The 13,247-nt window shown below is 40.2% G+C and overlaps 1 protein-coding gene across 11 annotated transcripts in view; it reads right to left on the bottom strand.

The window, feature by feature from the left end:
* Positions 1 to 13,247, bottom strand: part of KALRN (kalirin RhoGEF kinase) — a 991,119-nt gene that overhangs the window by 423,104 nt on the left and 554,768 nt on the right. For all 11 annotated transcript variants that reach the window (XM_043992602.1, XM_043992601.1, XM_043992603.1 and 8 more), the window contains one exon: positions 7,534 to 7,729. In XM_043992602.1, the coding sequence (XP_043848537.1) occupies positions 7,534 to 7,729 (196 nt within the window). The remainder of the gene's footprint in view (positions 1 to 7,533; positions 7,730 to 13,247) is intronic.

Here is a 13,247-nt window from a genome sequence, read left to right as displayed (position 1 = left end):
CACTTAACCCCAATTGCTTCACCAAAAAAAAAAAAAAAGTTTCCAAGCTTCAGGTGGAGTGTTGCCAAACACTGCATTGGAGGACAAAGGAAAATGTGTCCCATGTATCAAAAAACATATATTTCCAAAACGAAATCAAAGAATTGCCCAAATCAGGCAAGCTGGGAAACTCAGAAAATATAGCAAGTGATGTGCTGCCTAAAAATTAGGGGTCCCAGAAGAAGAGTAAAGTATCCCCTGAAAGATTCCAAAATCATGAAATTTAGGAATGGGATGACAATGGATTTGTCAAAGAAATGCTACTTCTGGAACTAGGTAGTAGCCCTTGAAGCTTGAGAGAAGCATGTATAGGACAATTAACAAGAGAAACTGCTTTAATCAAATTAATGGGACTTAAGCAGCTGGGGAAGTCGCTGTATTTCTCTAGGCTTGTCCTATCTTCAATATCTCCCTGAGCCAATCTATGCAGAATAATGGTACACCACTAATCTTTATAACTTGCTGCTTTTCATGTAGAGCTTTAGAGCTAGAAGAGATCTTAGAGTAGGTCTTTTTTTAAAAGTGAAATTGTTATAGTCTTTTCTAAAAATTTCTTTCTTTCCTTCCTCACTTTTTTTTCTTTCCTTTCTCTTTCTCACTCCCTCCCTCCTGTCCTTCCTTTCCTCCCTTTCTTTCCTTCCCTCCCTCCCTGCCTTGAGGCCCTGGATTCAGGAGGACCTGGGTTCAAATCTGACCTCAGACACTTGACACTTGCTAGCTGTGTGACCCAGGACAAGTCACTTAGCCTTCATTGCCCCACACAAAAAAAGTGTAAGGTAGTCCTGGTATTCAGTTTTTAATTGTAGGGAATGTTATTATTATTATTTCTTAACACAATCTTACCTAAAACTAGGGAAGGGCACCGGGTCGTCCTGCTCACAGGCATTCCCATTTAACTATCATGGCAATGGGAAAAGGAGTTGGCAGCACTGAGAGAGGAGAGAAATGAGGGGCCCTGGGTGGGGGGTGGTTGTGAGGGTGAGTGGTACAGGGTCCTCTAGCTATCTTCTGTTCCTACCATACCTCCAACAGCTCTGGTTTAGTTGTTGAGGGATTTGTTCAGTTTTGAGCTTTGCTACTGTTCATATCTGGACCAGAGTGTCAGCTTCAGCCCCTTGATAGTAGGACCTATGTCTATGTCACTCACTCCATACTGCCCCCCCACCCCAGTTGCTGCTGTTGCTGTTTGGGAGGACAAAAAGGAATGGGGATGGTATATACCTGGAGGTTCATCAGTATAAGGATTTGCTATCAGTGCTAATACAGATCAATTCATCTGAGGTAGGTAGCACAATGGACAGAACACTGGGCTTGGAGTCAGGAAGACCTGAGTTCAAATTCAGTCTCACACACTTACTAGCTGTGTGACTCTGGGTAAGTCAATTGACCTCTGCCTTAATTTCCTCAACTGTAAAGTAAGGATAACAATAACACCTACCTCCTAGCATTGTCATGAGGATCCTGTGAGATATTTGTAGTGCCTATGACATAGAAGGCGCTCAATAAATGCTGGCTTCCTTCCTTTATCTGTAACATATGGTCTTAGAGTGGTGTGAGGGCACTTGAGCAGTGTTGACTGACCCATTTAATTAGGATGGGTCAGAGGCAGGTCTTCCTGACTCCATGGCTGGTTCTCCAGGCACTGTATCATGCTGCCTTCTCACAGCATAGCACCCAGTACAAAAGGCACATGGCTGACATCTGCATAGCATGCTGTGGTTTACAATGTATAATCTCCCTGGGTCTTCCCAACAACCCTGACTGATATCTAGTGCACATATTCTTGCTAGACTACAGACTATTGCTCATACATGACACTCCATTCTCCATCTCCATGCCTTTGCATTGGCTGTTTCCCAAGCCTGGAGTGCTCTCCCTCCCTCTGCCTCTTAGAAACCCCAGCTTCCTTTAAGAGTGGACTCAAATACCACCTTCTACAAGAAGCCTGTTTGTGTTTGAGTTCTCTCCTTTTTAGGACAAGGGACAATGGAAGAAATCACTAGAAAGGGAAGCTAAGTTTCCTGGGAAGAGTTTCTATTTTCCTCTAATGAACCTCATCTCTTCCGCCAGCCAGAGCAGCTCACTAGGGTGGGAGGTGATGAACAGAAAGTCTCAGCCCTGAGAGAAGCAGAGGCCAATCAAGCTGTTCCCAACAATCCTCGAAAAAGGAACAAAATCAGAAGTGGGTAGGCGGCCCATATGCCAGCGAATAGGCCCACCCACTTAGCCTTTCCAGGTACAAGCAGTCCTTGGCTATAGCTAGATCCCAATATATCTCTCCTTCTCATGGATAATTGTCTCTGAGGTTTTTCCTCTATAGAAAAAAAAAGTCTGCTTTCCCAAGGTGATCCCAGAACCCACGGTACAGAGTGATGCAGGAGGAGAGTTCAAGACAGTCTCTTTTCTTGACTCACAACATTCACTCTGGTGAGCGCCTTCCTATGTCTTTTCCAAACCTTGCTTTATTTCCCTATGTCCTGGGCACCTGTTGCTTTCTGTTCTAGCTGAAAGAGTCTCAAGAGAACACAGACATCAGGAAGAATCGACAGTGAGTCAAACAGTGGGGACAGGTGGTCTATCCTGAACCAACATTCCTTCTCTGCTCAAAAATCACCAGTGACTTCCTGGAGTTGATCACACAGGAAAATGGTGGAAAGTCAAAAGATCTGCATTCTTACCTGAGCTCTGCTACTGAATATTTACACTTTTAAAATCATAAAATCAGAGGGCAAGAGATTGAAAAAAGGACCTTTGAGACACCTTTGTCCAACTTCCTTAACTGATAGCTGAGGAAACTGAGCTCCAGATAAGTGAAATGATTTGCTCATAGTCACACAGAGAGTCGGTGTCAGTTCTGGGATTTGAACCTTGGGTTCTCTAACTCCACATAGCTAGCACACTTTCTACTCTGTCCTGATGTTGGACTAGATCTCCTCTGGGCTCTCTTCCACCTTTAAAGGCTATGATCCTGTCGCTTAATCTCTTTTAGCCTCAGTTTTCTCATCTGTAAAATGATAATTAATATCTAGGATTGTTGTGAGAATCAAATGAAATACTATTTGTAAATCCATTTGAAAACCTTAAAGTGCCCTATAAATGTTAGCGATTTTTCTTGTTATTATCCTATGAACTCCTTTGCCTAGCATTCAAGGCCTGCTCTGATCCGTTATCACCCTATCTTTCTAGTTTTTGCGTAGTCTTCCCTCCACATACCAAGCAGTTCTCAAACTTTTAAAAAAATTCACAATCCCTTGTGACAGAGGCAGGAATTCTAAAAAAAATATATTTTTGACCCAGCAATACCACTACTAGGTCTGTCTCCCAAAGAGATCAAAGAAAAAGGAAAAGGGCCTATATGTATAGAAATATTTATAGCAGCTCTTTTTGTGGTGGCAAAGAATTGGAAATTGAGGGGATGCCCATCAACTATGGAATGGCTAAGTATATGATTGTGATGGAATTGATGTTTGTTCAGTTGTTTTTTTGGTTGTGTCTGACTCCTGGTGACCCTATTTAGAGTTTTCTTTGCAAGGATAAATGGAGAGGTTTGCCATTTCCTTCTCCAGCTGGTTTTACAGATGAGGAAACTGATGCAAACAGGATTAATATTCACAGATATTCATTGGTCATAACCACAGCACCCTGCATTGAGAAGTTCCAACACTGTGCCAGTGATTTCAGGCCACTGGGCAGTGTTGCTTTTCCCATCCCTAGGAAAGTAAAGACACATTCCACTGCTCTCAAGAGTAGGCCTTGCCAGCTCAGGACACTAGTCAAAGCCCCAAAAGCAGGTTATGCTATTAATAGCCATCAAAATTAGATTGTTTGTAGACCTAAAAACTGTTCCTTGAGGAGAAAGTCCCTGGGGTGCTGTGTCAATTATTCCAGTCCATCTGCGCTAAATCTCCCTTCCAACTCTAAGATACCACCATTTAAATTATTTATTGGGCATTTACTATGAAATGAGCACCCTACTGGATTAACTAAAGCACATGGAGTTGTATTTAACTAGAGTTAAGAATTTCTGTCTTCATCCTAGTGATCCAAGATTGTGTTGGTTTAATAAAGGCCAAAGTAATGGCCTTAGATTCAGGAAGATATAAGTTCAAATTCTACCTCTGACACTGATAAACCATGTGACCCTGAGTAAATCACTTAATCTCTCTGAGCTTCAATTTTCCTCCTCATCAAAATGGGAATGATAATATCTTCACCTTGGAGTTGTTACAGGGCTCAAAAGAGCATGTAAAATGTCCCACAAACCTCAAATGATATCTACATGGCAATAATTATAATTTATAAATTATAAGTGCTTTGTGCCTCAGTTTCCATCTCTGAAAAATGTGCAAAACTAGGTGGCCCCTAATATTCTTTTTTGTTTTTTAGCATTCTGCAAATAACAAACCACAAATGAGTCTCCTAGAGATTACAAGGCTGGGGAATACAGCTTATAGAGGAGACAAATTTCCGATCAGGGAATATTCAAATAAAGGATAAAGTTGTCTCCATGAAGCCCAAACCAGCTATGCAGAGATGCCACACAACCATACATGTAGCTCTGGAGTCATTGTGACTGGCCCATACTCCATTCACAGATCCTCCAACAAGGAACAAAGTACCCTGAGACTGGCCCTGAGTGGCAGCAGTCACAGAATCATTGAATTCAATTCACGTGCAAGTCAGGACAGCACCCTTGTGATGTCATTGGTCCTCTTTGAGAAAGAAGGACAGACAACAACAAATGAGTTGACATTTATAGAATCATAGAGGTTTTTTTTTTGGGGGGGGGGACTGAGACAATTGGGGTTAAGTTACTAGCCCAGAGTCACACAGCTAGTAAGTGTCAAGTGTCTGACTCATAGAGTTTTAGAGGAAGGAATCTTAGAGAATGAATCCCTAGTCCAACCCTAGTGGAGTGAAATTGCTTGCCTAAGGTCATCCAGGCAAGTAGATGTATAGCTGAGGTTAGGACTCGGGTATCCTGACTCCTAATTCAGGCATCTGTCCGCTCCTTCACACTGACTCTCCCAATGATTTCTTTGAATGCTATTTATAAAAATGGATTGCAGAAGTTATGTTTCATGTTTCTACATATATACTTTGGATCATTTTTCTTTACCAAATAGAGTATAGCTAGTTTATTTTAAGAGGTTTTACTACTGAAATGACTCTAAAATGTCAATTTTATTTTAAAACCCTATCTATTTCTGATAACTTCATATGGTGCATTCAGTATTCCAAGAAAATAAAGAACATATTAATGCACTGTTTAATTATGGAACCATATTAGCCAAATATTTATTCTTTTGTTAAAAACTCAGTGTGACTTGGGCCTTAAGAATATCTTTCGTTCCAGTTCAGCCTCTTGGCTTCTTTCAAGTACTGTCTCCTAAAGGACATATACTATCACCTTCCCCCTAGTTTTAATTCTTTCACCCTCCTCCAATGATCATTCCTTTACCTGTGGGAAGATAACACCTTTTCTTCCTCCCCTCCCCAGTAAAATGTAAGGTTCCTGAGGGCAGGAACTATTTTTCATTTTGTCTTCACATTCTTAGCATGATACTTTGCATGTTATGAATTTAATAAATGCTTGTTGAATTTAATTTAGTCAAATTATTATTTGGGAGGAAAATTCCATAACAATTGAACTTTTAAATTTAATCATTTCATTCAATTTTATTAAATATCTCAATACTTAGTCTACATCTACATTTTAACAACAATGAAAAGTGTTTATGGAAGATGGAGAACCAGTACTTCGAAGAGGTTGTCCACATTTTGATGACAATTCACACTGGCTATCACCTGGTTTCTTTTACAGTCATCCTAGTTGGTTTCTAAGCCTTAGTCTTTTTCTAGTTTCCACAGAAGGACTATCTATCCATTCCTTCTTTTGAAAGTAAAAGTTCATTGACTCTTTTTTTTAGCAGCTCTGTCACTTCTAAATAACCCCCCTCTGAATGGAGCCATTTTGATTGTCACTACATTTTTCATAATATCTCTCCACTCACACACATACACATATACACACAGGCTTTCAGCATCTCTTGCCTAGACTATTACAGTAGCCTTTTTTAAAAAAATAGCCTTTTAATTGGCCTCGAAATCTCAAGTCTCTGCTCCCTCCAAGCCATGCTCCACACAGCTGCCAAAGAGATTTTCCTAAAACAAAGGTTCAACCGTGTCACCTCCCTACCCATCAACCCCCCAGTGGTTCCCTGTTATCTCTAGGATCAAGGACAAAGTCCTGCCTGGCATTGCCTTTAAGGATTTTCATAGCTTAGCCCCTTCTGGTTTCCTTACACTTCATTCCCTTCCATGAACTCTTTGATCCAAATAGACAGGTCTTCAAATGTGACACTCTGTCTCCCGATTTCATGCCTTTTCATTGGCTGGGATCCCATGGCTTGGAATGCTCTTCCTTCTAACTACCATCTTTCAGCTTTCCTGTCTCCTGTCAAAATTCAACTCAAATCCTATCTTCTGTAGGAGGCATTCCCAAGTCATGCTGTCTTTCACCTCTCATCTATACCCCAGTGCCTGCCCTTAGAAATTATGTATCTCATAGATAGAGAGATAGAGAGATAGCTGGGCCTGAGGTCAGGAAGACCTGGTTTCAAATCTGCCTTCAGAAACTTACTAGCTATATTACCCTGGGCAAGTCACTTAACTCAGTTTCCTCATCTGTAAAATGAGCTAGAGAAGGAAAGGGCAAATATCTTTGCTAAGAAAACCCTAAATGGAGTCCCAAAGAGTAAGACATGACTGAAAAGACTCAAGAACAACAACACAGTGTTTTTGCCTTTTTTTCTATTTCTAGTGCTTAGCACAGTGGCTAGTCCATATAAGCGTTTAATAAATATTTGTTTCCTGATTGACAAAGAAGAAAAACTTGGCCACATATTCCTTGACAACATATTCCTCAATTGGCATCCTTTTTTCCAAAATGGAGAGAGGTATATTTTACTTTTATTCCTCTGGAGTTAAGATTGCCTACCTATTTTCTACTCTCAAATGCCACCATGATCATAATCTGTGTAAGGAGGAAGTATAGTTTAGTGGGCTAAATCCCTGAGATGAACATGAAGAGATCTGGGTTCTAATCCGACCTTTGTCATAGCCCAGCTGAATGAGCTTGGGCAAGTCAATTTACTTTTCTCTGGGCCTTGTTTTTTCTTTTAATGAAAAATAAGGAGATAATAATAATTACAGCACGTTTATGCAGCACTGTGATGTTTACAAGTGTTTTTCTCACAAAAACCCCAAGAAGTAGATAATGACTTCTTTTGAACCTTTTTCATAGATAATCCATGCCTTTCCTTTCGATGTTTATAGGGGTGGAAAAAACAAAATAAAAAGTTCTTTAAGCTAATTGATAGATGCAAGAGTATTTGTAAAATGGGCCCTAGTGAGACAAATGGGCAAAATTACCATTATTATTCTTCCTTTTCCTAGTTCTGAGCCCAGCCATGGGGCTGTTGAGGGTCTTACCTGAGGCTTGGACCTCCATAATGTACTGGTGCAGATCCTGGCCCTGCTGGATGACTTCAAAGGTCATGTTGTTCATGGCCAGCTTCCTCTCCGTGTGACGCTGTAACCGCTGTTCTGCCAGGGTCAGGTCCTCGGTGTTGAAGTCATTCATTTGTCTCAGCAGGTCCTCATTCCAGGCGTCCAACTCTGCTGTCACCTTTGGGGAAAGCACCATTCGTATAATTTAGAATGCTTACCAAGAATGGTGGAATCTTAAGAGATGAAATTCTAGCTATCAGAACAGCTAGTATTTATGTGGCAGCCCAAGATTTACAAAGTGCTATGCATCTATTATTGGTCCTCCCAACCACCCAGGGAAGTCGTTGCTCTTTCTAGATGAGGAAATTGAGGATGGATGTGACTAAGTGACTTGCTTCACATAGCTAGTAACTGCCTGAGGTTGAATTTGAACTCAGGTCTTCCTGACTCTTGGGCAGCTAGGTGACACTATAGTGCACAGAGTGCCAGGCCTGGAGTCAGGAAAACTCATCTTTGTGAGTTCAAATCTGGCCTCAGAAACTTACTAGTTGTGTGACCCTGGGCAAGTCACTTAACCCTGTTTGTCTCCGTTTCCTCATCTATAAAATGAGCTGAAGAAGGAAATGGCAAACCACTCCAGTATCTTTGCCAAGAAAACCCCAAACAAGTTCACAAAGAGACAGGCACGACTGAACAATAGCAACTTCCTGACGCCTGGCCCCGTACTCCACCACTGTACCATCAGGTGCATCTGAGCAGATCTGTCTTGATCCTTTCTCAGCTCCCTTATCCCTACAATCAACGGGTAATGAACATTCCCTTCAGAAATCACATAGTACTTTTCTTGGTAATTCTCTAATAAATAAACATATTCAAAAGTATTGATTAGGCTCTAACTGTGCATCAAGCACTGTGTTCAGCACTGGGGATGCAAATGCAAAAAGCAAAGCAGTCCCTGCCCTCAAGGGGCTGACATTCTAGAAAGGGAAAACAACACACATCAGAGAGTGTTGTCCGACGATTAGTGTTGTCAATCAAAAGGCTAGTGAAAGTGGTGAGATTTGAATCAACTTCACACATGCACAACACCAACAGGGGCTATTGTGAGTCAAGAAACAATGAAGAAGGGGGCAGCTAGGTGGCACAGTGGATAGAGCATCAGCCCTGGATTCAGGAGGACCTGAGTTCAAATCTGGCCTTAGACACTTGACACTTACTAGCTGTGTGACACTGGGCAAGTCAGTTAACCCCAATTGCCTCACCAAAAAAGAAAGAAAGAAAGAAAGAAAGAAAGAAAGAAAGAAAGAAAGAAAGAAAGAAAGAAAGAAAGAAAGAAAGAAAGAAAGAAAGAAAGAACCTGTTCATATCCTTTGACCATTGATCAATTGGGAAATGATTTGTATTCTTGAAAATTTGACTCAGTTCTTTCTACATTTGAGAGATGAGACTCACTGGCATTTTAAAAACAATTAGTAAGGAAGTTCCCTGGGGTCTTGGGAGCTCCCTGCCCAAATCTAAAAACTGGCTATATATCTTCCTAGACCAAAGGGCCCATATTTGGCTCCTAGAACAGTCTACCTGGATAAAGTTAACTCAAACAATTCAAGGTCTTCTTTCTTTCTTTTTCTTTCTTTCTCTCTCTCTCTTTCTTTCTTTCTTTCTTTCTTTCTTTCTTTTTCTTTCTTTCTTTCTTTCTTTCTTTCTTTCTTTCTTTCTTTCTTTCTTTCTTTCTTTCTTTCTTTCTTTCTTTCTTTCTTTCTTTCTTTCTTCCTTCCTTCCTTCCTTCCTTCCTTCCTTCCTTCCGTTGGTGAGGCAATTGGGGTTAAGTGACTATAGTCACATGAAAAATTATCTAAATCACTATTGATTATAGAAATATGAATTAAAATAACTCTGAGGAACCACCTCACACCTGTTAGATTAGCTAATATGACAGAAAAGGAAAAAAGACAAATGTTTTAGGGGATATAGGAATATTGGGACACTAATTGTTGGTGGAGTTGTGAAATAGTTCAACCATTCTGGAGAGCAATTTGAAACTATGCCCAAAGGGCTATAAAACTATGCATGCCCTTTGTACTAGGTCTGTATACCAAAGAGATTTTAAATAAGGAAAAGGACCTATATGTGCAAAAATATTCATAACATCTCTTTTTGTGTTGGCAAAGAATTGGAAATTGAGAGGATGCCTATAAATTGGGGAATGGTTGAACAAGCTGTGGTATATGATTGTGATGGAATACTACTATGCTATAAGAAATGATGAGCAGGCAGATTTCAGAAAAACCTGGAAAGACTTACATGAAATGGTGCAAAGTGAAATGAGTACAACCAGGAGAACATTTTACACAAAACAGCAAGATTGTATGGTCATCAACTGTGAATGATTTGGCTATTTCCAGTAATACAAAGATCCAAGACAATTTTGAAGGACCTGTGATTAAAAATCCTATCCACCTCCAGAGAAATAACTGATGGAGTCTGAATGCAGATCAAATCATACTGTTTTTTTCACTTTCTTCTTGTTTTTTTTTTTCTGTCTGTGTTCTTCCCCACAACATGACTAATGCGGAAATATGTTTATATGGTGCCACATGTAAACCTATATCAAATTACTTGCCTTCTCAATGAGGTGGGAAGCAAGAGAGGATGAGATAGAATTTGGAACTCAAAAGTTAAAATGTTTTTACATGTAATTGGAAAAAAATAAATATATTAAAATTCAAAATTAAAATAAAATTTCTAGTGACTTTTAATTATCTATCCCTTCCTGGACTGCTTTTACTTGGGGATTATTGGATAGCTTTTTATTAAGGAAATTGTTTTTTTTTCCTGGATCCTCAATCACTAAGTGATCCACTGTACCAGATTTGGAAACACAAGTGGGACAAGGGGTGATTTATTATCCCATTTTCCTGCATGGAGAGCAGCATATGGATCTGGGGTGAATGTAAATGGTAAACTGAAGACCAGAGCAGGAGTTGGAGGGTCAGATCCAAGTCAGAGTCAGAGAGCAGAATGCAACCACAAGGAAGGAAGATGATGGCACCCTGAACGTGATTATCTGCCCTAGTGCCTAATTCCCCTATTAGACTGTAAGTCCTCTGAAGGCAGGAGCCATGCCTTAATTTAACTTTCACAGTATTATAGATCTAGAGCTAGCTGGAAGGAACCTCACAGGTCATCTACCCAACACCCTCATTTTTATAGATGAAGAAACTGAGGGCTAGCAAAGTTGCATGATGTCCCATAGATCATCCAGCCTCATCCGGAGTTGGGAGTCAGGGCAGTGGGAGTCTGTTGAATCCAAACTTTTTAATGCTATAGTCAGTGTTCTTTCTACTGTACCACATATATAGTCTGTGTCTAGCCCAGGGCTCGCTTCACTCAATAAATGTTTACTGCACTACATTGAATTGCCATAAGGTGACAAAAACACAATAAAAAGCAAACAAAAAACATATAAAGCAAAGTGGTCTGGGGTCATTTGGTATACACCTTTATAAGCCCTGAGAATATGATTCTATTTTCATCCTATTTATAGGACGGGATAGTAATTAAGTAATTACTATTCATAATGCTGACCTTGAGTCATCAAGAAAAGGTTAAACTACACATTTAAGGGAGAGATAAGCATGTAATTTTAGGATGATTTCCATCTATAAATGTTTACAATAAGTGTTGGTATTTAAAAGGGTAAACTCTTCAACTGTCTAGAAAATATGACTTTCCAGAACAACCTATTTCCCAAGCAGGGCTCTGTTGGCTATGGTTTTATTATAACATTTACTGAAAGGTACTAATGACTCTAATGAAGAGATAAAAGACCTTAGTTCAAACAAATAAGTGAGAAGAGCTGGGAACAGAAATATCAACATTGTTCTACCTAAGGAATTTGCTAATTAGTCTTCCCTTTGGACTTCAGTCCTTAACCCCCCATACACGCTTCTGCTCCTTCCACTAGAATGTGTGTGTGTGTGTGGGGGGGGACACAGGAACCACATCTTACTGTTGTTCTCTTCCATATCCCCATGGCCCTTTGCACAGTAATCTGAACATAAAAGACATGGGAATGCATCTTGAATGAATGAATACAAAACCCCCTCACTTTATAATCACGCAACACAACGTTTTTCCAAGGTAGCTACACTTCTACTGCCTCATTTTATCCTTGAAACCACTCTGTAAGGGTTCGTTGTTGCTGTTGTTGAAGCAGGTATGTTGGATCCATTTTACTGATCAGCATACCGAGGCATGGAAGGATTGAAGGAAATTCCCAAGCTAATTAATTTCACAGTAAGTTAAAGGCAGGAACAGAACTCCTTACTCTCAGCTGTACCAGTGCAACACTGGGGTGGAGCTACAACCCCCTTTGTGTGGGTGCCAAGGATATACTAAAGGACAAATAAGTAGAGAAACAGCAGTAAAAGAGGAAGGAATAGGAATTTTGGGCAAATTGGGCAAATATTACCAAGTGTGCTAGGGCAGGTGATTTACTGTGTACTTCATTGAATGGGAGCAGGGGTATTATTCAAGAAAGGGACTTGGTCAGGTATACTGTCAAAGTAACTTGTCTCAACTATTTGTACTTGACTCTATTGTTTCTGTGCCGCTAAGGACTTCAAGAGATATTGATGCTCAATAAACTTGGCATGCTGGTGCAAAGCCCCAGTTGGGTAGGCCTAGTTAACTCTGTTAGTTAGATTTCACACAGAGCTCTGTTATGAGATCTTATACTAGGTGTCACTTCAGAATGATAAAGTGAAAAGACCCAGCAACATGTATGTCACAGAGGTGGACCTTGCTACAACCCAGATGTTGGATTCTGGGGCTGCATTGCCAATAGAGCAGAAGGCGGGCAGGTTGATGCTCGGAACATTCCCTGCTTTGTCAGGTCCTTCTTCCTTTTCGCAGGAAAAGGAGTCTGTTACCAAGGATAATAAAATCAGAGTTTAACAAGGAATTCAGCCACATGAGAGAAACCTATAAATCACCACTCACCAATCTATAGCACATTGAAAACCAATTCCCCACATTTTCCCTGTGGGGGAAAAAAAGAGGTTGTAAATGTACCCTTTGTATGGCAAAAAAAAAATCCAAAAAGCAAACAATTTTACTTTAGAGAGCTGGAGTGAATTGTCCCATTATAAGTCAGGGAGCTGGTAAGTATCAGAGCCAAGATTAGCACCCAAGTCTTTTGATTCCAAATGAAGGGCCCTTTCTCTTCCATGATTCTGCTTCTTTAAACATCCTTATTCCAGCAAATGATCAAAGCTGTAAAGAAATGTCTATGTATGGAAAAAGAGTCATAGAGTCTAACGTTGAAAACAGTCACAATAAGATCTAGTATTCCTATAGTACTTCAAGGTTTGTAAAGTTCTTTACAAAGACTATCTCATTTGATCCTCCCCATGACCCTAAGGTAGATGTTCTTGTTATTACCATCTTAACAAATGAGGTAATGAGTGTGGTTAAATGACTTGTCCACAGTTCCACACTAGTGCAGTGTCTGAAGCAGGATTCACACTCGGGTCTTCCTAATCCTAACTTCAGTGTTCTATCTACCATGACCTCTAGCTTCTAAAAATGAAGTGAGGTCAACAGGTTTTGAAGATCTTCTGTCTTTCTTTTTGTAACCATTTTAAGCAGAGTGGATAGAGCACAGGATCTGGAGTCAGGAAGATCTGAATTTAAAT

Source organism: Dromiciops gliroides, chromosome 3, assembly GCF_019393635.1.
Source record: "Dromiciops gliroides isolate mDroGli1 chromosome 3, mDroGli1.pri, whole genome shotgun sequence".
In the NCBI taxonomy this organism is placed as follows: Eukaryota; Metazoa; Chordata; class Mammalia; order Microbiotheria; family Microbiotheriidae; genus Dromiciops; species Dromiciops gliroides.
Note: the sequence above shows the minus strand (reverse complement) of the source record. Positions and strands in the feature narration are given on the sequence as shown.